The sequence below is a fragment of the Pipistrellus hanaki genome (assembly GCF_964339955.1).
Source record: "Pipistrellus hanaki genome assembly, chromosome: 10".
Taxonomy (NCBI): Eukaryota; Metazoa; Chordata; class Mammalia; order Chiroptera; family Vespertilionidae; genus Pipistrellus; species Pipistrellus hanaki.
In genome coordinates this window covers 27029735-27056732 of record NC_140512.1, presented here as the reverse complement: position 1 = coordinate 27056732, position 26998 = coordinate 27029735, and the positions used below count along the sequence as shown (strand labels likewise).

At 43.1% G+C, this 26998-nt stretch overlaps 1 protein-coding gene across 1 annotated transcript in view; it reads right to left on the bottom strand.

Moving 5' to 3' along the window:
• The window catches only part of CDK14 (cyclin dependent kinase 14), a 487128-nt gene extending 472955 nt beyond the window's left edge, over nucleotides 1-14173 (bottom strand). The window contains exons 1-2 of the mRNA XM_084897427.1: nucleotides 13534-14173; nucleotides 4929-4960 (exon numbers count right to left, since the gene is read on the bottom strand). Coding sequence (XP_084753553.1) covers nucleotides 4929-4960; nucleotides 13534-13624 — 123 coding nt within the window. The 5' untranslated portion in view covers nucleotides 13625-14173. The remainder of the gene's footprint in view (nucleotides 1-4928; nucleotides 4961-13533) is intronic.
• Nucleotides 14174-26998: the final 12825 nt, after the last annotated feature.

Here is a 26998-nt window from a genome sequence, read left to right as displayed (position 1 = left end):
TTCAATAGGGCTTAACCATTTGTTTCTCTAACAATTATTTATTTGGCCCCTTCATTTTGGCCACGTACTGGGTCAAACCCTAAGGATCCAAAAATCAAAAAGTTTGGGGGGGGGGGGGGGGAGCGGAGGGAGAGTTTTATTGGGGAGAAAAAAACAGCAACAAAATAAACTAAACCCAATAAAATTTTATTTGGGATATCCTTATAAACTAGAGGCCCGGTGCATGAAATTATTGCATGAGATGGGAGGAGGGATGTCCCTCAGCCCAGCCTGTGCCCTCTCCAATCTGGGATCTCTCACAATCCAGGACTGCTCGCCTTCCTGCCTTCCTGATTGCCCCTAACTGCTTCTGCCTGCCAGCCTGATCGCCCCCTAACCACTCCACTGCCAGCCTATTTGCCCCTAACTGCCCTCCCCTGCAGGCCTGGTCACCCCCAACTGCCCTCCTCTGCTGGCCTGGTCACCTCTAATTGCCCTCCCCTGCAGCTTGATCACCCCCAACTGCCCTCCCTTGCAGGCCTGGTGCCTCCCAACTGCCCTCCCCTGATGACCATCTTGTGGTGGCCATCTTGTGTCCACATAGTGGCAGGATCTTTGTCCACATGGGGGCAGCCATCTTGTGTATTTTAGTAATGGTCAATCTGCATATTACTCTTTTATTAGATAGGATAGAGGCCTGGTGCACAGGTGGGGGCCAGCTGGTTTGCCCTGAAGGATGTCTGAGATCAGGGTAGGGGTTCCCTTAAGGCAGGGGTCTTCAAACTACGGCCCGCGGGCCACATGCGGCCGGCAGAGGAGTCTGATCCGGCCCACCAGGTTTTTTGGGCAGTGAGTGCAGCCAAGGTGTTACAGTAGGAATTAGTAGTTCATATAGTCCGGCCCTCCAGCTCTCTGAGGGACCGTGATCTGGCCCCCACTTTAAAAAGTTTGAGGACCCCTGCTAAGGCATGGGATAGTCTGGGCAAGGATTGTGTGGTGATTTGCAGGCCAGCCAAGCCCCCCGGTGACCCAAGCAGAGGCCCTGGTATCTGGGATTTATTTATTTTCTATAATTGAAACTTTGTAGCCTTGAGCAGAGCCAAGCCTCCTGCTTTTTCTGTGGCCGCAGCCATTTTTGTTGGATTTATTTATCTTCTATAATTGGAACTTTGTAGTCTTGAGCAGAGGCCAAGGCAGGCCAGGGCTGCAGAAACTTGGCTCCCTCCATCACCCGGGACAACTCAAGATTCCTGCTCTCTCCAGCTCTGTGGCTGCTGCCATTTTTGTTGGAATTTATTTATCTTCTATAATTGAAACTTTGTAGCCTTGAGTGGAGGCCTGGGCCAACCAGGGTGTGTGGAAAGCTTGGCTTCCTCCATTGCCAGGGACACCCAAGCCTTCTGCTTGCTCCATGGCCACAGCCATCTTGGTTGGGTTAATTTGCATACTCGATCCTGATTGGCTAGTGGGAGTGGCTTGTGGGTGTAGCGGAGTGGTGGTTAATTTGGATATTACTCTTTTATTAGGTAAGATGATTAGTCTGTCCACATTAAATGTGCAGATTAATCCCACAACATAAAATGCTTCATGTTTTAATAGGCACACAAATGCACAATGAATTCAGAGCAAAACAATCATTCTTAGAACATCCTCTCTCCAAATATGATGGCTTCAACAAAATCCCCTTTTCCAATAAAACTACCTACCAATGTAACTATCTGAGGCCCTCAATACTTAACTTCCAAAGTGCCTCTCATTTTGTCTCTACAGCAAGCATTTACTGAATAAATTCCGGGCTGGTTATGAAAATTAATAAATTCCAGTCAGGCTATTGCAGTCTAATTAAGAACAAGTAAGTAAACATATTTTTCAAATAGGTCCATATTTTTTTTTTCTTTCCCATTCAAAGTCAAACACAGACACACACCCTAGAAAAATCCTCTCTGTAAACCAAGGAGTAGCAACTAGACTCCATCTCCATGCCTTCTGTGGGAGGCCACAGAGCCACGGAGCTCCAGCTCAGAAATACTGAGAGAGACGGAGAAAAGCTGCCACATCCCAATGCCTATCTAAGATGTGGATCCAGCTCCAGGTTTTAAAATTCCAACGGTAAGACCACAAAACAAGTTCAAGAAAACTTCTATCGCTATAATCTGAAGAGGACCTTAGAAGTCACTGACTTCCTGTTTACATAGTCACAGATTTGGGGCTCTTTTCTGATCTTGGTAAAATTGTAACTTTATGTTGATTGCTCCGTAGAATTCTATCATACATTTAAACATAAGAAAGCAACCTGAAGATGGTGGTCTAACTAATTGGCTTTACAAATGAGAAAGTGAGCCCTGGGTAAATCAAATGACTTGCCCGCGAGGTAGTAACTGGCAAATGACAACTCACATCGTCTGACACTCCGTTCAACACTTGCTCTCCTTATTGGCAAGTTATTGACTCTTATTCAATAGGTAGTTATTGGCTGTTAACCATGTGCAAGACACCCAAGGGATCACAAAGCTGAATGCAGTCATCCTCGGAATGACCTGGAATGACCTGCAATGTAGTAGGTTTCAGAGGATCGTTTCAGTTTTAATTAATATGCAAATCATCATACAAAAGCATAGATAGAGTTCTAGTGGAATATCTGAAATAACTCTCCTCATAGCTCTAATTCTTAATTTTGAACTAAATCAACCTTGTAGCCTGCTTCCCAACCCCAACTACAGAAGGTGGATGTCATGGTGAGAGCATCGGGGAGGAGGAGGAGGAGGAGGAGGAGAAGGAGGAGGAGGAGGAGGAGGAAGACAAGGACAACGATAATACCAATACTGAGACATTTCCTCTGTGCCCATTACTGTTCTGGAACCTTGATCCTTCGCTGAGTTAATCCTCACAATTTTGTAAAAGGCTGGGAAGGGGTCAAACAGTTGCTCTTGAGAAGGTGGCTAAGTTAGGGTTTCCTTTTACCCAGGCAGCCTTCACTGCTGCTCTTCCCAGGCTGCTGACCTGGGTCTTCCCCTGCTTAACTGGAAACTCCCAGGCACCTCCAGACCTCAGCTACCCCATCTGTGAAATGATGATGTGGGCCAGTACCCTCCAATGTCTCTTCCAGGGGTCGCATTCTGAGGTCTACCGGTCGGAGTTATTTAACCAATTTTGTGTGGCACCAAGGAAGGAAAACGCTTTGTAAAAGCTAAGGATAATTGTCCCCAAATTAAAAAATCCCGACTTTATGCAGAGATTTGGGGGTAATGGAGGATGGTATATACATCCTAAACTTTCATCAAGGCTCCAGCCCCAGCTTTTTTTGAAAGCCACGTGGCTGTGACATAGCATGCAATCATTAACAATAGCATTTAAACAAGAGTGTTTTGCATGGCTCAGGATGATTAGCAGTTATGTGTAAAAACATAGGAAAGTAGCATGTGTGGTCCTGCAGGTGAGAAGGAAGAGAGCCGGCTATGTGATATGTGGGCTGTGGTTTTCCGCTTGTTTTTTAACGCGAGGAAAGGAGCAAGGAGAACTTGCAGTGGTGGCTGTACCTGGCTAATAGGATCTGGGAGACTGCGTGCTCCTTTTCCTTCTTTTTCTTTTTTATGAGAGCTCACATTACCTCCATAATTACAGGGGAGGCTCTTCTTTAGAGAGAGAGAAAAGGTGCCCAATATTCTCACATTGATTTCTTCTGAGAAGGAAGAAAATGCCCTCCCACAAACACCTCAGTAACCTTGCTGGAATCCCAGAAATGCGGGGTTCGAGAACATCGTTATCACCACAGCAGACGGGGTCTACAGTAACTAAGTTTATAGGATGTTTCAGAAAGGCTGGCAGGGGAAGTGGCTTTGGAGTCCAGGGACACAGCTTTGCAGAGCTGGGCCCGGGAACAGGAGCAGGTGCAGCAGCCGAAGCAGCCGACCATGAGAGCCAAGTGCCGCCAGCCTCACCCAGAAATCCCGGCCTGGAGCAGGTTCCCTAAGCGGTCCTGCCCTGCGCCGCAGCCGGCCCGGGGCCGAGAGGCCTTGCCAGGCTCACCCATGTCCTCTCCTCTCGGAAGCATACAGCGGAGGGTGACAGGCACAGGAATCTAGGCTTCCGTTCGCCTTCAGGATAAGCCCGTCATATGGACACCTCTGTGTTCATGGATAAACATGTAGTATGTATATTCGTATCCACACGTGGCCCGGTTTACAACACAGATCAATTACCATGGCTTCGGATGGCAACGACGAAACACCCCTTTATAGCACTCGTGAGAGCATTTTGAAAACACATCACTCCTCTGGCAATCCCCACTGACACAGGGAAAACTCGGGAAAGAGCACACTTGAAAAATCACGTTCAGAATGCTATTCATTACCTCTACCTTACTGGACCAGGCTGTTTTTTTTTTTCCCCTGCTCCTGTGCGGCAGGTAGAGAAAGACGGATCTGATACACAAAGCCCAGGAAAACTAGAACGGGAAAAGTCAGCCCGTCCTCTGGGAGTCTGGCAGACAATGTGTGGCGTCAACAGGGCATGGCACCCTGATCCACAGGAGGCGGCATGGCTCCCTGATCCACAGGAGGTGGCATCGCACCCTGACCCAGAGGAGGTGTTCAAGGACACAGCGGTGCCCAGCCTCCCTGGGCTCCACGCTGGCCCTGGGCATGCACAGCACACCGCACTGGGTCAGCCCTGCTGCCAGCAAGACAGTGCCCCCAAGGCCTACGGGGTCTCCCATGGGTTTGTTCTGTTTGTTCATTTAAAAAGACATATTTTTGTTCACTCATTGGCCTGATTTAAAATTGACAAACAATAAAGTGTGACTAAAGAGATAGCACCTCTTGTGGATTTTCTGAAGGTCTTCCCCCACCCCCACCCCCCCCACCCCGAGTCTAAGTGTGAAGTTGGCACCTATTGACTTTACTTGGCAGTAATTAAATACATCTAACATTGGATAAAGAAATGTAACCTACCTCGTCAAAGGTGGTGTCGTCTTTCTTCAAAGCTATAAAATAAAATAAAAAGGAAACAGTTATTGTGAAACATCTCAAAAAGGAAGTTCTAGAAAACAGAAAGAAAAAGAAAAAAATACCAAAGCAGTATGGTGTTTTCATTTCAGAAAGTAAAACTGTACCCCAACCTGAATAACAATGTTTCCACACAAAGATGAAAACTGCAAATGGGAGAGAGAATTGCACAGCATGCATCTTTGGGAAACACTCTCATACATATGCAAATGAGACTGTCTTCCCAAGTAAGGGAAAGAAGTATGCATATCCTTCCCCTAGCTCTTCTGCTGCAGGAAAACGTTTAAATGAAAATATGAAAATAAATAAATAAAAAAGTAAGATGAAAGAAATTTCCCTTTAAACGTCTGGCTGTTGAGCCCACATCCTCACGCATGGTCTATGGACCTCCCAGACCAGCGGTGAGGGCGACCCCCGCCTTTCCCAGGGCCCTGGATAGGATTCTCACGCGGAGGGAAATGTAAGCACGGTGATGAAAGACCAGGCACGTACAAGACGCACTGCAGCCCCATAATTCAAACTTTCCAGCATGAGAAACTGTACAACAAAATGCCAACAAAGGAAACAATACATTCAGAATGTGCTATAGGAACCAGTGAATACTTGAAATGTGGTTTGTTTGTTTTTTAATTTTTATTTTTTAAATATATTTTATCGATTTTGTACAGAGAGGAAGAGAGAGAGACAGAGAGCTAGAAACATCGATGAGAGAGAGTCATCAATCAGCTGCCTCTTGCACACCCCCTACTGGGGATATGCCCGCAACCAAGGCACATGCCCTTGACCGGAATCGAACCCGGGAACCTTCAGTCCCCAAGCCGACGCTCTATCCATTGAGCCAAACCGGTTTCAGCTGAAATGTGTTTTAAATCTGTATGGCTTCAGAACAGAAAAAGAGAAAGAGAAGTATTTCATGCATAGTTGGCAAACACCTCGTTCCTTACATTGTAATCCTACAATTACTTAGAATGCTTCATATTAAGGTAGCGCAGAAAGTAGCTAATTTAAATGAAACCACCCGTGCCGAAACCAGTTTGGCTCAGTGGATAGAGCGTCAGCCTGCAGACTTGAAGGTCCCAGGTTCGATTCCGGTCAAGGGCATGTAACTTGATTGCGGGCACATCCCCAGTAAGGGGTGTGCAAGAGGCAGCTGATTGATCTATCATCGATGTTTCTAACTCTCTATCCATCTCCGTTCCTCTCTGTAAAAAATCAATAATATATATATATATATATATATATATATATATATATATATATATATATTTTTTTTTTTTTTTAATAAATAAATAAATAAATGAAACCTCCCGTTGGAGAAACGTTTCAAATTTATAGAACTGTGCTTAGGCGTTTACTTGACTACACTGGATAGTTCTACTCCAGATAGAAGTACTTGGGTAGCCATGTTCTGACAAGAGCGATGGAAAGCAAATTTCTTTGGCAATTAAGCTTCGAGAGATGTCATGGGCCTCAGCCGAAGTTATCATATCAAAGCTTACATGGTATAGACTAGCAATCCTAAAAAAAAATTGTTTTTTCTGTTTCATAGTAAAAAATTGTCTCTTTAGCCGGGACTGGTTTGGCTCAATGGATAGAGCGTCGGCTTGGGGACTGAAGGTTCCCGGGTTCGATTCCGGTCAAGGGCATGTACCTTGGTTGCGGGCATATCCCCAGTAGGGGGTGTGCAAGAGGCAGCTGATCGATGACTCTCTCTCATCGATGTTTCTAACTCTCTATCTCTCTCCCTTCCTCTCTGTATAAAAATCAATAAAATATATTTTTTTTTAAAAATTGTCTCTTTAAAGCATCAGTAAGTATGTGGTTATGGTGGTGCCTTAAGGGGGATGAGGACAGGTTGAGGGAAATAAAATGTTTCTGAAAGTGTAATTCTTAGCCTTCCTCTTCTGCCTAAGAAACTGATCTGGAATAGATTCCTCTACTTCTTTAATTTAGAACTATTTCTTCTGAATGGAAAAATTAAAAGGACGTCCTATTGTCTCAGTCTCAAATGGTTTCTCTCACATACAATTACACATGTTTTATTATGTATTTTATTAAATTTACATTAATAACCTATCTCAAATAATCTCTTTTGATAGAAATACATATACAAGATCCTAGGTGTTCCTGATAGCTAGAGTTAGGGCTGATTGGTTAGATTTTAACTTAGAATGTAAAACTTCTCATCTAGAAGGTTTTCTTTAAATACTAGTCAACAATGTTACTAGACTAAACCCTCATTCCCTCAACCCAAAACAAGTGCTTTAATTAACATACATGACTAGTGATTCTGTTATAAAATATTAGTGACCTACATAAATTAAGTACAGACAAATGGTTCCCTCTTAAAACACACACACACAGCCGAAACCGGTTTGGCTCAGTGGATAGACCTTCGGCCTATGGATTCAAGGGTCCCGGGTTCGATTCCAGTCAAGGGCATGTACTTTGGTTGCAGAAACACACCCAGTAGGGAGTGTGCAGGAGGCAGCTGATTGATGTTACTCTCTCATCGATGTTTCTAACTTTCTATCCCTCTCCCTTCCTCTCTGTAAAAAATCAATAAAATATATTAAAAACACACACACACAATATTTGAAATAGAAATGATTAGCTCGTTGATTTCAAATACGCAGTCAACTATTGGCCAGCCTCAGACCTAGCACATTTAACAAAGATTAATGGAAATCATTTTGAGGCTGCCATACAAGATACAAACAGCAGCAAGCTTATAATTCACAGTACAAACTTCTAAATGTATTTGTTTTAGACATGATAAAAATTCTGGAACTTTAGCCATGGTTTTTCTTAAGCAAAGCATCCAATAAGAACTAGAGTTGAGCCCAGCTGGTGTGGCTCAATGGTTGAGTGTTGACCCATGAACCAAGAGGTCACGAGTTCAATTTCTGGTCAGGGCACATGCCAGCATTGCAGGCTTCATCCCAGTAGAAGGTGTGCGCAGCTAATGAATGATATTTCTCTCTCATCGATGTTTCTCTCTTCCTCTCTATCTAAAAATCAATAACAATATATTTTTTAAAAATAATTAGATTTGATACTATCCCTTAGAGAATTGTAAATACGGAATGAAGACCCTCAAGTTGAGAGATGAAGAAAGCAGAAAACCAGAATTCTTCAATACCCAGAGTGGACTATTTCCTTCTCCCCCCCCCCCCGCCCCCCCCCCTAAATCCTGCCAATTCCTCCAACATTCTGGATAAAGATGGAAACTGCGGGTGTATTTTCTAAAATATAAGAGCAGGGAGACAGATTCTCTCCCCTACACACTATTCTTGAGTCCTGGATCCTACGGGGGAGAACCAAGAAATCTATGGCTTCACTGAAACCCTCTATTGCTAGACACCTTACACGGAAACCTTGCCCTGAAGAACAGTTGTAATAACGAAGGCCAATTAAAGGTGTCATTTCCAAATATTTATCAGTCACCCAACAAGCACACAACATCTCATTATTGATTACATTCCTTGACTGTCATTAATCATTCACATAGTAAATGTAAGCCCACAATTGTCTTCATAGTTATGGTGGAATAATAAGCATATTACATGTTTCTGGGTTAACAGCGAAGCATGTAGTAAGTCATTTAAGATAATCAGATTTCTATTCATTCTTTTGCTCAGACATTGCTTCCTCTAAAAGCATTCCCTGATCTCACTAAGACTAAAGAGATACCCATCCTATGTTCTCCAACAGCAAACTATGCCAATCTTCAAGGTGGAACTTTTCAATATACACATAGTCTATGCTCATTCATTGGCCTGTCTTCTCTTAAAGTCGTGAGGACAAGGACCGGTATCGATGCCAGCCCAATATCTAGAACATAGCATGTACTCAATGATTAATTAGTTGTTGAATTAATAAGTTATATATCTCATTGGCAAAAAGACAACACCTTACATTAGAGATACTCTATAAAGTTTTGGCATATGAAAACCATACACTGCTCTCTTATGAAAGGATCCTTGATATGAATTCATTTCATATTTTTCAAATTAAAATCTTTTGAAACCGCATTGAGAGAGGGACAACAGCAAAATTTTGTCTCACCCTTTCTTACATTTCTCTTACATTTCTCTTTTCTGACAGAATGGACTTATCAAATGACAACTGGGTTCTAGAGTTACACACTCATAGCACAAGGTAACAAACCAAAAATTCAGTGTAACCACAGACTCTTCCTTTTACTCAGTTCTCCCAAAAAAAAAATCTTCTAAAGAAAGGGAATACATGGGTTTCATCTCAAATATCAAAGAGTATTAACTTCCTTTCTCTAGGAGAAAATCCAAATAAGGGTGAAGAAATGCATTCAAATGAATTTGATGAAATGTCACTTTGACCTTACCCTTACACCAGATATCACAGGGCGGCTTTCTCCTCCTAGGCTAACATTCAAAAATAAACAAATAAACCAAAGCACTGTTATACATGCATACTGGCATGACCAATGGACACAGACACTGGGGCGGTGGGGCTACCCTAGGGGGTGGAATTGGAGGGGATCAATGAGGGAAAAAGGAGACATATGCAATATTTGAAAGAATTTTAAAAAAAAAAACAACACACACACACACACACACACACACACAAAAAAAAAAAAAAACAAACACAATAACCACTAGCAAAATTAATAAATAAACAAAATAAATAAATATAATAAATAAATAAATTTTCATATAAACTTTCTAAAAATTTAACAAATTCCCATTTGTCTTTGTTTATGCTAGCCTAAATTTAAAAAAAAAAAAAAAAAAAAACACACACATGAGACAATTACTAGTATAGTAATTCTTAAATAAATCAATACACAGACACTATTTAGCAGTAAACCATAAATACTAATGAAATCAATGGATGACTTTGAAATTCAATTACACCCATATTATAAAAGAACCATAGCTGTATAACAGTCACTCCCTGGCAGATGTCGTAAATTAGAGTGCCATGGCTTGAAAGCCAATGTGTTTTATTAGACCTTCTACAATGCAGTAATCTCAAATCAGCTGTATTCAAGATGGGCAATGACAAAGTTGGCATGATTTTTCTTGTAGGAATAAATTACACATTAGCACTGCCACTTTCAGGTAATCAGAATTATTATTAATAAACATCGATTAGATATCACCTACTTTCAAAAATCACCCTTATTTTCTGTAGCTGAATGATTACTGCTTTCTATGGCTAAACAATAATACTGCATATTTTATCACACAACAAGCTACACTTTTCAATCATACTAAAAAAAGCAAAATAAAATCAGTTTGTTTATTTCAAAAGCCATCACAGATTGGTTAAACTGAATAACTATGCTGTGATACTGGATTTTTTAACAGGAATAAACACGTATTCTTTGATCTCCTCATGAAGTTCCAATGAGGAAAGGAGAAAGATAGAAGACAAACAAAGTAATGGAGGAATAGTAGCCTCCAGGAATGATCTCCATCATGTGACACATATTGCACTAGGTATTTTATGTATTTTATCTAATTTAATCTTCACAACAACCTTAAGAAAATTGACAAATGAGTACTATGAGATTTGGAGGAATTCTGCTAGTTGCCCAAGGTACACAACAAGCAGGGGGGGAAAAAGGGGGGGGGGAATTTCAAAACCCCTTTTAACTAATTAATTAAACCCATAAACAATTAATTAATTAACAAATTCTCATTTGTCTTTGTTTATACTAACCTAAATTTAAAAGAAAAAAAAAACATGAGACAACTATTTGTAATTCCTAAGTAAACCAATATACTGACACTATTTAGCAGAAAACCACAAATACTATTGAAATCACCTACTTTCAAAGAAATGACATTTCTTCATATTCATTTGAATGCATTTCTTCACCCTTATGTGGATTTTCTCCTAGAGCAGTGGTCGGCAAACTGCGGCTCAAGAGCCACATGGGGCTCTTTCCACCAAGTACCAAAGCCTGGGAGAGTCTATTTTGAAGAAGTGGCATTAGAAGAAGTTTTAAGTTTTAATAATTTGGCTCTCAAAGGAAATTTCAACCATTGTACTGTTGATATTTGACTCTGTTGGCTAATGAGTTTGCCGACCACTGGCCTAGAAGAAAGGAAGTTAATACTCTGATATTTGAGTCCAAAACCTCCCTTGCTTTCAGGCTAGCTCTACTGTAAAGTCAGGGGCCACTTCTTCCCTTACTTCTCTTGCTCTCCACCAGAAGATCAATTATGTCAGTAAGATGCCATCACAAATAATAACAACATATTGTGAGCATCTATTGAGTATTACAGAGCACACAGGACTTCATATGTATTATTCCACTAATGACTATAACAAAATTGATTTGTACACAAAAAAAAGTCGAGGGACCTGTCCAAGGTCATTCAGCGACAAGTGGCAACGCCAGAAATCCCTAGCCTGGGAGACACACAGCCCACAGCACCCTTTACCTGTGTACCATGTAATTCCACCGTGAAACCTCAATTCCACAGCCTCCAGCACCTTAAAAACCCTTAACTAATCAGATTGCTTTCATTGATTTTTGATTTTGCAAACACAACATCAAGAAAACGTATGGATAACAAAGGCTCATTTTTCTGTAATGCTACTTCGAGGAAATGTCTTGGGCTTTAAATCATAATCACTTTAAATCTCTTTATCTCCTCTTACAGTATTCCAGAATGAGACAGGCTGTTCGAAATCAAGCCTTCCCATCGATACAATAATCAGTTATGTTTACCGCACTGTACCATTTCCGAAAGGAAGTAAAAACCTACCAGATCTTAGAAGACATTTTAACAAGAGCCAGAATCAAAGGGAGTTTCACATCACTAAATCTCAGGAAGCTAGAAAATCCAATTAACTGTACTGCCCCATTTGACAGCACTGTGATTAATCTAAATGATACTGATTGTCGATCAAAAGCTTGAAATTATTTAAACGTAAGGAATTTTTATATTAATGTCCTTGGTTTCTTACTGAGATTCAATTGCAATGAATTATTTAACAAACAACAACAACAAAAAACTGGAAGGGCTCCAGCAGAGTCATTATCATTCATAAATATACAGTTAATGTGTTTCAGAACGGGGCTTAATGGACTGCAGACCGCCTCTGTGACGGTGGGGGTGGGCGGCTGACACAGCCACCTTAATAAGAAGCACCCACTCAACACCACCCTGTCCCCTTCCCTCCTCTTGCCTCCAAACTTCGTTTGAATGTACAGACTCTTCACAGGCACCCCTCACTGTACAAGTGAAACTGCACACAGCCAATACACGTAATAAATAAAACCGGGACTAACCATTGGCTTCCCACCGTAACTTCACAGGCATATTGGGAAAGATTGGGTATCCCAATGTGAAATTGTAAGTTAAAAAAAAAAAAAAAAAAACTAAATGTTGACCCATGTTTTGTTTCACTGGGAGAAAGTTCACCTATTTTCCAATGCACTTATATCCTAATTTTTTTAATAAATGGATATTAGGATGACTACAATACTCATGTGCACGCCAGGGTTTTATTTTGAAGGACCTCTTCCTCAAAGCCCATTATTAACACCTCATTAACGTGGGTGACACGTTAAAAAAAAAAAAAACTGAAACAAAGGCTAGAAGTCTTCTGAGGGTTTCCAGTGCCAGTAAGATGTTCTTGCTGAAAGCAGTTAGCTGTGTAAATGAAAGTCATGTTCGGTCCCAGCCCCAGTATTAGGGTTTAAAGGGGTTTTCTATATGGCCAATCCTAGAAACCTAGCAAACCCATTCAACGTGATGCTGTTGTCACCCAGATACATCTGTCACATGAACTTGTTCTTAAACGTTCTCAACATTTCTCGGCCGGTTTTTATTTGTCGGTCAGTGGGTTGGCTGGATGGTTGGTTGGTTAGTTGGTTGGTTGGTTTAAAAGACAATAACAGCCCTGGAGCTCTGATACGGGGAAGAAGTTCGGGGGACATTCCTAAAGGTCTTGACAAGTTCGCAGCGCGCATTCCCCTGCAGGGATGGAAAAATTCAGAGACACCCAAATGTCTCGCTTTCGAGGACCTGAGCGCCGAACAAAAGGTCCCAGGGCACCTGTCCCACTTCCCTTCGCATTCGCTGTGTTCGGCGATGCCAGGACACACCGCAACGTTCCACCCATTCCCAAAGCTCGGTTATTGACTCAACACCCAGGACCCACGCCTGCGCGCCCGAAACGACCACGGACCCGCGCAGCCGCCCGGTCCCCCGCGTCCCCCCGCCTGTCCCCCCGCGGGCGCGAAAGCCCGATCGGTAGCAGCGGGGACGGGGAAACCCAAATGTGTAGGCTTCAAATCATCCACAAATGAAACCCCAGATCCCGGAGGAAAGGGGGTGTCGCCAGCCTCCCCGGGGTCCCGGACGGTGTTCCCCGCATCGCCTGCGCACGGCTCAGCGCACCCCCCGCGCCAGGCTGCCGCGGCAGCGCCGGTGCCCGGGGCGCGGGGCGGCGGGAGGGGCGCGGGGCGGCGGTGCCCGGGGCGCGGGGCGGCGGGAGGGACGCGGGGGGCGCGGGGCCAGAACGCCCATCCGGGCTGCGCGCCACTCACCGATGCGACTGAAACTCTCCGACAAAGTTCTCCGCAACTTCTTCATCTTGCCGATCTTCTCGGCCGGCTGCGGCTCGATGAGGTCGCACATCTGGGCGACGCGGGGCCACCGCGGCAACTTCCCCAAACTGGTCCAGAGCGGAGCGCAGACAACGGCGAGCGCGCGGCGGGGAAGGCGGCGCCTCCGCTCCTCCGCCTCCTCCGCCTCCGCCTCCTCCTCCGCCGCCGCCCGGGAGGCGACGCGCGGGCTCGGGAGCGACCGCGGGCTCCGCTCGGGCCTGGGCTCCGCGGGGCGGGCGGGGGCCGCCTACGTGGTGCCGGGGGCGGCCACCATCGCCGCGGCCGTGGAGGCTCCGCGCCGCGCCGCCGCCGCCCGGCTCATCTCCCTCCTTTGTAACCCGGGGCGGCGCGGCCGGGGCGGGGGCGGGCGCGGGGGCGGGCCGGGCACCAGGTGCGGGAGCCGGGGCGGCCCGGGGCGCGGGGCGCGGGCGGAGGGAAGTTCTCAGCCCCGAGTTTCGGGCGATCGGAGGGGAAAAGGAGCCCGGGCGCAGCACCGCTGCCCGCCCCGCCCTCGCCGCCCCTCCCGCCGCCGCCGCCCCGCCTCCCCCTCCGCGAGGGCCCCCAGCGCGGGACCCCTGCGCGACCTCGGCTCCCCGCGCGCAGCCCGCGTCCTCCGCGGCCCTCCCCGCCCGCGGCGCCCCCGCGGCGCCCCCTCCTGGCCGCCCCGCGCTCTGCCCCCGGCCCTGCCGCCCCGCCCGCTGGGCTGACCGAGAGCCCGCAGGGCTGGGAGTGGGCTACGCCGGGGGGACCCCTGTCTCCGGCCGCGGAGAGGCCCCTGAAAGGAAGGGTATGGAGCCGAGATGGTTTATCTGCGTGGTTTTCTCCCTGCCACGAACCCGGGTGGAAAGAGCGCGGGGTTGGGGGGTTGAGGGGGTTAGGGGGTGGGGCCTACCCCGCTGTCTGCAGGTCGGGGTAGCGGAAAGGCCTGGAGGACACGCTGGGGCTTCACGGTGACTTCTACTATTACTATTTTGCCCAGGAAGCTGTGAAGTGAAAGATGCAAAGGGAAGGGTGTGCTGGTTTAAGCGTCCAGAGCAAAAGCAGGACCTTCAGCTGGAACCCCTGCAAAGCAGGGCGAGGGCTCTGTTTCCTTCGTCCCCGTGACACCCTGAGCCACGGAAGGAACGTGGATGTGATTTCGGATGTGAATATCGTTTGCAGTAAATGCACACAGAAGTCCTGGGTCTGTTTTTCATATTCAGAATATATATGTCCGAATTCGGAGACTGAGAAGCCCGAGAGATTCCGACCTCCTCTTCTCTGACCTAGGAAAATAAATAAATAACTTTAAGAGGGGGGGCCCCCCCGGAGGTGCTTTAGTGCTTTATAAAATCCCAGAACAAACAGTTCGGGCAGCACACACACATCATCTTCATTCCACTCAAAGGAGTGCTCCAAATGTCAGTCTCCCCCGGGAGCGCAGAGGAAGACGGGGGAGGGAGGGCCTGCGTGTGTTGATTTGGGGCCAGCAAGCTCCTTATGAATAGAAATGGAGTAATCTTGAGTCATCTGGCTGTGTAATAAGAATTTTGTGAGCGTGTGACAATGCAGTTTGGTTTTGAAGGAAGTTTTGGGCAGTTTGTGTTTTGTTCACAGATTTTTATCTTAAAAAGTAGCCCCCTTGCCTTCCTCATATTGTGAGGCAAAACACTTAGATTTCTTCTGCTCTGCACTGAGCACATGATAGGGTCCTGGTAGATTGCAGCTGATTTTTATTTTTTTTTTTTAGTCCAGGAAGTCAAGCCAAAGTGGGGAGCACAAGAGGGTGGGGAATTCGTCAGGAAGTCCATGTGGGTGAAAATGCAGGGATGTTGTTTACCTGTGACCCTATCCAGATATTGCAGATAGCAGTCAGTGTGACCCCAGACAGAACCAAGTTTCACTTTCACCACTTCCTCAGGGGAGGGAGAAAGTTAGCAGCTCTGAATGCAGACGAAGGCAATCAAATTACTGGTGGGTTGTAAGAGTGGCCAAAGATAAAGAAATGGTCATTAATTTCATAAACTCTGTGGCTGTTTTATTTACTCTTGTTAGTGGCTGTTTATACTTATATTTTCTCTGATCACCCCAGTATTTAGTATTTACGACTTTTTAAAAGGTCAACTTCTGCTTAAATAAATTATGGTATATTCATACAAAAGTAAACTTTTTTATATAAATGATTTTTTAAAAATATATTTTATTGATTTTAGAGAGGAAGAGAGAGAGAGAAACATCAATGATGAGAGAGAATCACTGATTGGCCGCCTCCTGAATGCCAACTCCTGGGGACCAAGCCTGAAACCCAGGCATGTGTCCTTGGTTGAAATTGAACCCGGGACCCTTCCGTCCAGAGTCCCACACTCTATCCACTGAGCCAAACCAGCTAGGGCTATATATTTGATTTTTTACACTGGGGAGGTGCTTGCAACCAAGATACATGCCCTTGACTGAAATCGAACCTGGGACCCTTCAGTGTGTAGGCCGATGCTCTATCCACTGAGCCAAACCAGTCAGGACAAAGGTAAACATTTTCTACACTTGATCATAGCCAAAGGCTGAGAAGGGATAGGTTAACATTTTTTAATGAGATAGATCAATATATATTGATGTATAAATATATCTAGAGTAAGTGAAAAACCATTTATCATTAACCCATTTGTGGGAAATATATATATATATATATATATATATATATATATATATATATATATATATATATATATATTTCTGTATGCATAGAAAATTCCTGGGGGGAGGGGGGACAGAAAACTGTTAAGTGTGCATATCCAGAATAGAAAGAATGTTTCCTTTGCACTTTAACCTTCAAGTATAATTTGAATGTTTGACCCAAAGAATGGATTGCTTTTATCATAATAAAAATACAAACTTAAGACATTAAAAATATTTACTTCATTTTTACCTTCCCTACTCCGAAACGTCAGCTCTCCCACCTCCAAAACAACTTCACCAAATTACAACGGTACACCTGGCAGGAGAAACAGTTGGTAGGTAGTAATGGGCCAAATAAACCTGGGCAATTATGAATAACCAACCAACTTTCCGTGATATGCTTATCTGCTGCGTTGGTTGGTTGTACATTAAAATGGCTAATTTTGCAAGAAAGTGTGATAACAGAGAAGAAAAATTTTAAGTGGATGTTTAAGATATGTACACTTACGTTATAGGATTCAACTCATTATACAGTTATTTGTTTCACATTTGCTTTCATCTTGGATTGTAATGTCCCTGAGGACAGGGATGCTAAGATCCAATGCCTGTGTCATAGCGGATGTAAATTAAATGTTGGTCAGATGAATGCAGAATGCAGTGCTGCCACTGAGAAGGGATGTGTTGTCCTCAGAAACGACGCTGACTATCCAGCATCTGTGTAGCATATGCATCCTCAGTGGGAGGATGGATCGATGCCAGTTCCCCCCCTGAACTTCTGGTTCACAAGGTCAGAGAGCTGGCTGGCCTGGATTAAAGGTGCAGTGTCTGCATACAAACAGATAAGCTTACCTAGGGACTAACCCAGCATGGGATGACCTTAATCAAATCCATCATTTAAAGCATGCCGTGTATTAATTAGGCCTGGAGTAGTAGCAACAGTGACTGGAGACCCAGGATTCGTGAGTTCTAGTCCCTACTCCGTCACTACGTGTGGTGTGGCCTTAGACAAGTAAGGGACTTACTTACCTACTTATTATCTTTAAAATGAGGAGCTTGAACTAGGCCAGGCATAGCTGCAAAATTCTGGTTCTAAGTTGAATGGTTAAATTTCTCCTCTCCTAGCTTATACACTAAGTGATATATACATTACTGAGAGCAATTAATACACAAATGAGAGAGACAAGAAATTATGAGAATGTTAAGATACATTTCTAGTCATGTTATACAGAAATTATGCGTTTACTATGTAAATGGATCTTGTGCATATAAGAAAAATGACAGACTTGTATGCTAACAGTAAATTTTAAGGGAATGAATCCTAATCCAAATAAGATGAAATATAGAGGTTTTATAAATTTTATGTATTGATTTTAAAGAGAGCAAGAAAGTGGGAGAGTGAGAGAAAAGGAGAGAAACATAGATTTCTGGTTTTACTTACTTATGCTTTCACTGGCTGATTCTTGTATGTGCCCTAACTGGGTATCGAATATACCACATTGTGTATCAGGATGATGCTCTACCTGACTGAGCTACCCGGCCATGGCTAGAAAGGATTTGATTAGAATCTAAAGTATCAGCAAATGCAAAAGCAGATTTATTGATCTGAAACAACATGAAAAGATATTATCAGAAAAAAGAAATCCATAAAACAAGAATAGCAAGGATGTGGAGAATAGAGTTGGAAAATAAAGTTAAAGAGAAAACATTTATTTATGTAACTTGTTAGAATTTAGACAAAGCATAGTTTTATTTTAATTATTATTTTGTTTATTGATTGGAGAGAGAGAAACATCAATTTGTTGTTTCACTTACTTATACATTCATTGGTTGCTTCTTGTACTAGTATATGCTCTAGCTGGGGAGGGAACACGCGCAGTCTTGGAATAATGGGACAATGTTCTAACCCTGTGGTTGGCAAACTGCGGCTCGAGAGCCACATGCGACTCTTTGGCCCCTTGAGTGTGGCTCTTCCACAATATACCACGGCCTGGGCGAGTCTATTTTGAAGAAGTGGCATTAGAAGAAGTTTAAGTTTAAAAAATTGGCTCTCAAAAGAAATTTCAATTGTAGTACTGTTGATAGTTGGCTCTGTTGACTAATGAGTTTGCTGACCACTGTTCTAACCAAAAGAGTTACCAGGCCAGGGCTTTGCACAGAGTTAAAGATTAAGACTTATAATCAGGTGTCATTGTTAAGGTACTGGAAATTTACATAATTAAATATCCTCTTAGAACTCTAAATAGTCACCCTAGTTAATTATTTTTAGCATCAAATATTACCCTCCCTTTCTGAACACATCCAAGAACTGAAGTAGCACAAGGAGAAGCCCTATACCCAGTTTTCAAGTGAGTCATCAGCGAAACTGTGACAAGGAAACTAAAATTCCTGTCACCAACTTTCATGTTCCAACTGTTGGATAATGTACAGGCTTAAGCACCCTGCTCCTCCCCCTCTTCCCCCTTCTTATTTTTTTTAACAAAGAGCAAATTAAAATTAAAAGGAAAAGGAAATAAAGGGTTGCAGAAACCATTGTAAACCATTGTATTCACACTCAGATTGATGCAGCCTCTCCCTCCCACTGCCATCAGCCATCCATTGCCTACCCACTCCAAATTTGAATCCTTTTCACATTTATGAAAATCACTCCCTGGTAGCACAAACCTCCAGGCTTCTTCCGGAAGAAGACTTCTATTTGTCTGATTGTTTTGTAGGTGGTTCTCTTTTTTATTATATATTTCAAGAGACCTAGGGAATTAAGTAAATTGAAGTACTAGCAAATGACTGTAGGAAAAGCAAAGTTGTTGAACATGAAAATGAATTCAATCAGCGTCGGTCTGCGGACTGAAGGGTCCCGGGTTCGATTCCGGTCAAGGGCATGTACCTTGGTTGCGGGCACATCCCCAGTAGGGGGTGTGCAGGAGGCAGCTGGTCAATGTTTCTCTCACATCTATGTTTCTAGTTCTCTATCCTTCTCTCTTCCTCTCTGTAAAAAATCAATAAAATATATTTTTAAAAAAAGAAAAAAAAAAAGAAAGAAAATGAATTCAATCATAAATTAGCTCAGAATAGTTTTGAAGAAGATAACACCCAGGTCAAAGTGTGCATTGAAATACTGATAAATTCTGCTCTCCTATTAAACCATGCCTAAGTATCAGAATGGCATCTTATTCCCATTTCTCATTGTTTGTAATTTGTACAATAGAAGCTTACATAAGAAAATACCACCATTTCCAACTAACATACACTACTATGTTACACAAAGAAATGTGCTTACAAATGTCCCAAGATCTTCATACAGTTTCCAGTTCTGGTTTGAGACACTTTGGTTACCAAAGTCTTTTCCTTTAAAACACATCTCTGGCCCTGACGGGTGTGGTGCAGTTAATTGGGCATGGTCCTATGCACCAAAAAGAATGCCAGTTCCATTCTGGTCAGGGCAGATTGGGGGCTCAATCCTTAGTAGGGAGCATACAGGAGGCAGTGGATCAATGTCTTTCTCTCACATCGATATTTCTCTCTCTCTCTCTCCCTCTCCCCTTCCTCTCCCTCTCCCTTTCTCTCTCTAAATATCAATTAAAAAGAAAAATTTTCTGCCGCATGATGTGTGGCAGTTTTCTTTCTTTTGCTATAATGAGATAGATCAATATATATATTGATTATTGCTATAGGTTGGGAATAATTATGGCTCTCCTTATGGTGTATATAGGAACTATTCTGAAACAGAGAGAGTTCAAGAAACTGGCCAACTCAAACAGGTTAATAAGTGATCAAAACTTTTAAATTCCAGCACTCTGTTTTACTTTTTCCTACATTGTGAAAGCGGTGGTAATGAAAGTACACAATTGACTCTGAAAATGAGGTTCCTTTTACCCTAGCTGGTGTTTGTAAATGAACTACACATTCTATCACTTGTCGAGCCACTAAAACATCAGTAATGGCTTAATACCATGCAGTCTGGTCATAACTGCCATTTAATGCCACACTCCTCACCTACGAGGATGTCATACCAAACTTACCTGGTGTTTCAGCGGCATGGGTTGCCATAACTGAACACCATAGGCTGAGTGGCTGGTAAGTAAAAGAAACACTTCTCTCAGTGCTGGAGGCCGGAAGTCCAAGATCAGGGTGCCTGCATGGCTGAGTTCTGGTGAGAACCCTCTTCTGGGTTGTGGATTGACAACTTCAGACCAAGTCCTCACATGGCAGAAGGGGTGAGGGGCCCTCTGGGGCCTCTCTCATAAAGGCACTAATCCCATTCATGACAACTTTATCTTTTCTAATCTAATCATCTCCCAAAGACCTTCAAATACTATCACACTGGGTAGGGGTCAGGTTTCAATGTTTGACTTGGGCGGGGGGGGGGGGGGGGGGGGGGGGGGTGGTGGAGGAGAGGTGTTAAATATTCAGTATACAGCACTTGGAGAGCATTTTCAAAGGACTGCTCTAGAACTTCCTAGTCAGGAATTGCAGGGGCAGAGAAGGAAGGGGCACATATAGATTGAATAAGCTTCTGGGAACCCTGGCTGGTGTAGTTCAGTGGTTAGAGCTTGGACCTGCTCACCATAAAGGCATGTCCCTGGGCTGCAGGTTCCAGCCCTGCCTGGCCCGGGTGTGTGTGCGAGACAACCAACCCATGTGTCTCTCTCACATGGATGTTTCTCTGTCTCCCCCTCTCTTCTATTCTCTTTAAAAATAACGGAAAATACCCTCGGGTGAGGATTAACAAACAAATAAAATAAATAAATAAAATAGAAAATCTGGGAAAACCTCTCAAGAAGTAAAATGAGATGAAAAGAGAAAAGGTAAAAAAAATGAGGAAGTTACTGTCTAGTTTAGTAAGTTCAATATGGGAGTTCCAGGAAGAGAGAACTGCAAAAATAGACAGGAAAAATTATCAAAGAAAACAATTTAGGAAAACTCCCTCGAATGAAAGAACATGACTTTCCAAATTGAAAGAGCTTCTTGAGCTCCCAAGACAATGGATGAAAATAAACCCACACTGAGGCACATCTTATTATTTATTTATTAATTATTGTATTGTTTGTATTATATCTGTGAAAGTACTTTTGCTCACCCTATATTCTAAAAACTTTCAAGAAAGAAAAATAGGATTCTAAAAAGAATCAGGTATCAGAATAGCCTTGGACTTCTTGATGCCAGAAAATAGCAAAAGGAAATGATCTTTTTTTTTTTCTTCCATGATTTCTAATGTAGCGTTTCCCTGCCAAATTATTAAGTGGGAAGGCAGTATATAGATTTTTTTCAGACGTGCAAGGTCAAAAACATTACCTCAAAGGTCCATTTCTCAGGAAGCTATCAGAGGATTTGTTTAACCAAAATAAGAGGAAATGAAATCCAGGATATAAGGTTCTGATACATGGGAAAGGTAGGTGGACAGTGAAAGGAAAATCTAAGGCCACAAATTTATTGGCTATCTAGACACATGACACAATACACTCACAGTGAATCTAAACAAAGTATTTTTAGTACTAACACTAAGCTGGGGTTCCCAGCAGAGAAAAGGCTCATTCAGGGGTCAGATGAGAAATAAGCAAAGGGATAGGGGTGGTTTGGGGCTCTTTAAAATATATATCTGTATTGATTTTGGAGAGGAAGGGAGAGGGAGAGATAGAAGCATCAATGATGAGAGAATCATTCATCAGCTACCTCGCCCCCTACTGGAGATCAAGCTCGAAACCCAGGCATGTGCCCTGACTGGGAATTGAACCATGATCTCCTTCCTGGTTCATAGGTGGACACTCAACCACTGAGCCTGGTGGTTTAGGACTTTTTTGTGGTTAAAGGGTCAAGTCAGAATAGTGGGGAATTTCCCTGGCATGGGCTAGTCTGCATTACTTGAAATCCCCATCAGCTGTTGTAACTAAGAATTACACAGGAATTCTTAACTTAGTTGCCCAGATGTATATGAAAAGATATATATTAATAGGATAGAATACTCTATGGCTCAGATACCCATAACATTTACAAAGTCATATCAATTCAATATATAATTAAGTCCTAGTCATGTTGAAAAGACAAAAAAGGGCCGGCACCGGTTTGGCTCAGTGGTAGAGCGTTGGTCTGCGGACTAAAAGGTCCCAGGTTCGATTCTGGTTAAGGGCATGTACCTTGGTTGCGGGCACATCCCTGGTAGGGGGTGTGCAAGAGGCAGCTGGTCGATGATTCTCTCTCATCGATGTTTCTAACTCTCTATCCCTCTCTCTTCCTCTCTGTGAAAAATCAATAAAATATATATTTTAAAAAAATAAATTCTTAAAAAAAAAAAAAGACAAAAAGGAAAGTGTGCATATATATGGTGGACATAATAGGATTTGTTGAGAATAAGCTGAATTTTCAACTCCAAGAGTTGGAAGTCACTGAATTTATTTTTAAAATAACAATGCAAATGTTCTTTTGAGTTATGGAGATAATTCCAAAGGAATCAGGTAAAATAATTGATAGTGGTTGCCTCTGGGAAGGCAAAGCATAAGAGATGGTGGGACCCTAACCAGTTTGGCTCAGTGGATAGAGCATTGCCTTGCGGACTCAAGAGTTCCAGGTTCTATTCTGGTCAAGGGCATGTACCTTGGTTGCAGGCACATCCCCAGTGGGGGGGTGTGCAGGAGGCAGCTGATTGATGTTTCCCTCTCATGATATTTATTTCTCATCAATGTTTCTAACTATTCCTCTCCCTTTCTCTCTGAAAAAAAAAATCAATAATATATATATATATATTTAAAGAAATGGTGGGCAGTGATATGGGAGAGGGTACATTGGAGGACTGCTGTTTCATTTGTTTGTTAACCAAACATATATCTTTATTGATTTCAGAGAGGAAGGGAGAGGGAGAGAGAAAGAAACATCAATGATAAGAATCATTGGTCCACTCCCTCTTGCACACCCCACACTGGGGATCGAGCCTGCAGCCTGGGCATGTGCTCTAACAAGGAATTGAACCGTGACCTCCTGGTTCATAGGTCAGTGCTTAACCACTGAGCCACGCCAACTGGACCATAGTACTCATTTTAATCTCTGTTTAACAAAAGTAATAATAGAACATTCTTTTTATTAACATCTTTATTATTGAAAGTATTGCATATGTCTCCCTTTGTTTCCACATTGACCCCTTCTAGCCCGCCCCTGACCACCTAGAACATTTTCTTGAGTGCTTTTTATGAGCCAGATACTATGTGAGGTGCTGTAACCAGAACCCAGCTCTGGCTGCCTGCCATCACAAAAACCAAACCCTTGAGACAGATGCTGGTGAAAAAGGAAAGATGTTTTTTTAAGTGCCAGTCACCTGAGGAAATGGGGGACTCTTGTCACAAAGCCTATCTCAACATCGCAGTACAGGCAGCGGTTTTTATAAGGAGGGAGAAGGAAAGCAGAACAAAGAAATCAAGGGGAGGGGATTGAAAAGTTCTCTACGTGCAGGCCAGCATAGTCCATTCTGATAATGATCTTGAAACTTAGTTGGTAAAGTGATGGTCTGGTGTGCATCATCCTGGTCTTCCTCATCCTGCTTCTGTGGCTGAAGGTCAGCAAGTCTCCTGGACCGGACTTAACGGTTGGAGTCTGTATCTTCTGACGTTAGTTCCTAGGATTCTTATATAAACATGCTGATTATCTACAAGCTGCATATTAGTCACAGTCAGCATTTACAGGAACAATGTCAAAAGATTGGTGGGGGGGGGGGGTTTTACAATTCCCAGTTAGAGTACTTTACATACTTTATCTCATTCAATCTCCAAAGCAACGTTATTTCTATGAAATAAATGCTATTATCAATATTATTATTTTTAATGTTTTTATTGACTTTAGAGAGGAAGGGAGAGAGAGAGAGAGATAGAAACATCAATGATGAGAGAATCATTGATTGGCTGCCTCCTGCAGGCCCCCTATGGGGGATTGAGCCTGCAACCCCAGCACGTGCCCTGACTGGAATCTAACCTGGGACCCTTAAGTCCGCAGGCTGACACTCTATCAACTGAGCCAAACTGGCTAAGGCTAGATGCTATTATTAATAACACTCTCATTTTCCAGATAAGGAACCTGAAGTTTAAAGTAGTTAAGCAATTACTCATAGGAATAAAGATAGTAAGCAGATGGGCTGGCGTTTTATCTCAGAGTCTGACTCCAGAGTGTACACTCTAAACACTGCACTATCTGCCAAAACACGTGCCAAAAATAACACTCTTCACTCATCCATTCAGCAAACCTCGTGCTGGTGATCCAACAGTGTTCAAAGCAACACCCCTCACCTCACAGAACTTATTTTCTAGTGTAGGAAACAGACGACCAAAAAATGTTAATATGCATGTACATTTTCTTTTTATTGTAGGGGAGCACATGAATGCAGTCCCCCAGTACCACAAACGATGCAGCCGAGTTTCCCACATTTGGGGAAATTGTAGGGGTCAGAGCATCTGGAGTTCAGTGGATAAGCCTCGCCTGGGTAAACCACCTCTGTGATCATGATCTCTCCCCTGCCATGTAAGCATGTATGTGCTTTTTCAGTGCCTACCGTAATGAACATTAAGAGAGCAGGTAAGTAGCTGGAGACTGGCTAGAGAGGAGAGCTATTTTAGATCAAAGGCCTTCCTGAGATGACGCTTCAGCAAATACCTGAATGAACTCAGGGAGTGAGCCATGAGAAAACACATTCCAGGCCTGAGGAGGAGGAAGTGCCAGGATCCTGAGGTAAGGGTGGAGTGGGGGTGGGTGCAGAGGAGGGGAAATTGCGAGGCCATAAAGTTGGCAAGGGAGGCAGGGCTCTATCGGGCTGTCTCATAGGTAAAAGCTTTAGCTGTTGTTCTAGGAGTGAGGGGAAGTCTTGGGAGCATCTTGAGCAGGAAAATGGCAAATTGTATCTCACATTATATTACCTTGCAATAGAGCCTGGGCGTTGGATTCTGGGGCCACTTGACATTTACCGAGTATTCTCTAAAACGGAGATGCCATGTGGCTACTGAGCACTTGAAATGTGGCTGTCCACACTGAGATGTGCTCAAAGTGTTTATGGATTTCAGAGACTTAGTGCCAACAAAGGAATGCAATACATCTCGTGAACAAGTTTTTATATCTACATACGGTACATTGACATGATAATACTTTTGATATCCAGGTTTAGATCAATATAACATTCAAATTAATTTCACCTGTCTCTTTTTACTTTTTACAATGTATGTACTAGAAATTTTATATTACATATGTGGCCATGTCATATTTCAATGGAACAGCATTGGTCTAGACAACCACTCTCAGTTTCCCAGTGCTGTGTAAACAAATGAAGTAACTTGCATAGGGCTGAGTTTTCATAAGGAAACATATTGTGTAACATCAAGATAAATTACTGAGGGTAATAGTCAGCCAAAAAATGTACTGTTCCTTATAGGTCAAAGGTAATGTCACTAACTTGGTCGTGGCTTTGTGTTGTTCTCTCAACGGTGGTAATGAAATTGCACAATCATGTGTAGTATCTCTCCCCGCACCCATTCCATCCCCATCTGGTTGCTCCCTATGACCAAAACAGCATATTTTTTAAATACCTGGCCCATATGAAGAATGTAATTCTCTAGCCAGAGAATATTTTCTCTGTGCGAAGTACTCTCAGTGCTGCATACGTTGGAACCTCAGCCTATTTAACAAAAAATTCTAATTATCTGGTTTACTCAACCAAGCAGATTTCAAATGCAGGAATTGTATCTATAATTATAGAATACTCTTGGTTCTTTTATATTTAATTCTAAATATGGTTGATTAGAAGGTACCTACAGTAAGAAAAAATTGCACACATGTCCTAAGAAAGTTGTGTGTGTGTGTGTGTGTGTGTGTGTGTGTGTGTGTTTATGTCTATGGACAGCCCCAAAGTGTTATAAATCAAATCAAATTTTGATTTACATATGACAGCATTAAAATATTAGGACTGTCACATGATCTCACTCATTTGTGGAATATAATGAACAACATAAACTGATGAACAAAAATAGATCCAGAGACAGAGAAACATTGAACAGACCATCAAACCTCAAAGGGAAAGCAGGGGGGGGGAGGGGGGATGGGGATAAGAGATCAACCAAAGGACTTGTATACATGCATATAGCATGTCCAATGGACACAGACAGTAGGGGGATGAGGGCATGTGCTAGGGATTGGGAGGTAGGAGCAGGTGAGGAGAGGTCAATGGGGGAAAAGGGAGACAAGTAATACTCTCAACAATAAAGAATTTAAATTAGGTGGGGGGGGGGGGAAGAAAAGAAAACAGTGTCAGATGGAACCTCCCTCTTCTCTTTTGCCTGCTCACTTCTGCTCTCATTTCTTTTTTCTCTCCTGTTAAGGGCATGAACAGGCCTTTGCTCTCAATTTTCAGTCTTAACCCTATGCTCTAGATTCAGTCTCCTTCTCAAGACTTCATTGCTTTGCTTGTCTCTATCTTCTCATGTCACCATCTCCTACCCTACTGGATCATCTCCAACAATAAACAAACAGCTCTGAAATCTCCTGTCTTTAAACTCTCTGTCTTTCTCTCTCTGTCTCTCTTTGTGTGTGTGTGTGTGTGTGTGTGTGTGTGTGTGTGCCTGTCTCTCTGTCTCTCTCTCTGTCTATCTCTCTCTCTCTCTCTCTCTCACACACACACACACACACACACACACACACACACACACACACACATGTGCATGCACATGTCCCTCCCTTAGCCCCACATTTTCTTCTCTTTACAGCTTCTCTACTCCCCGTCAGAGCAAAATCTTTC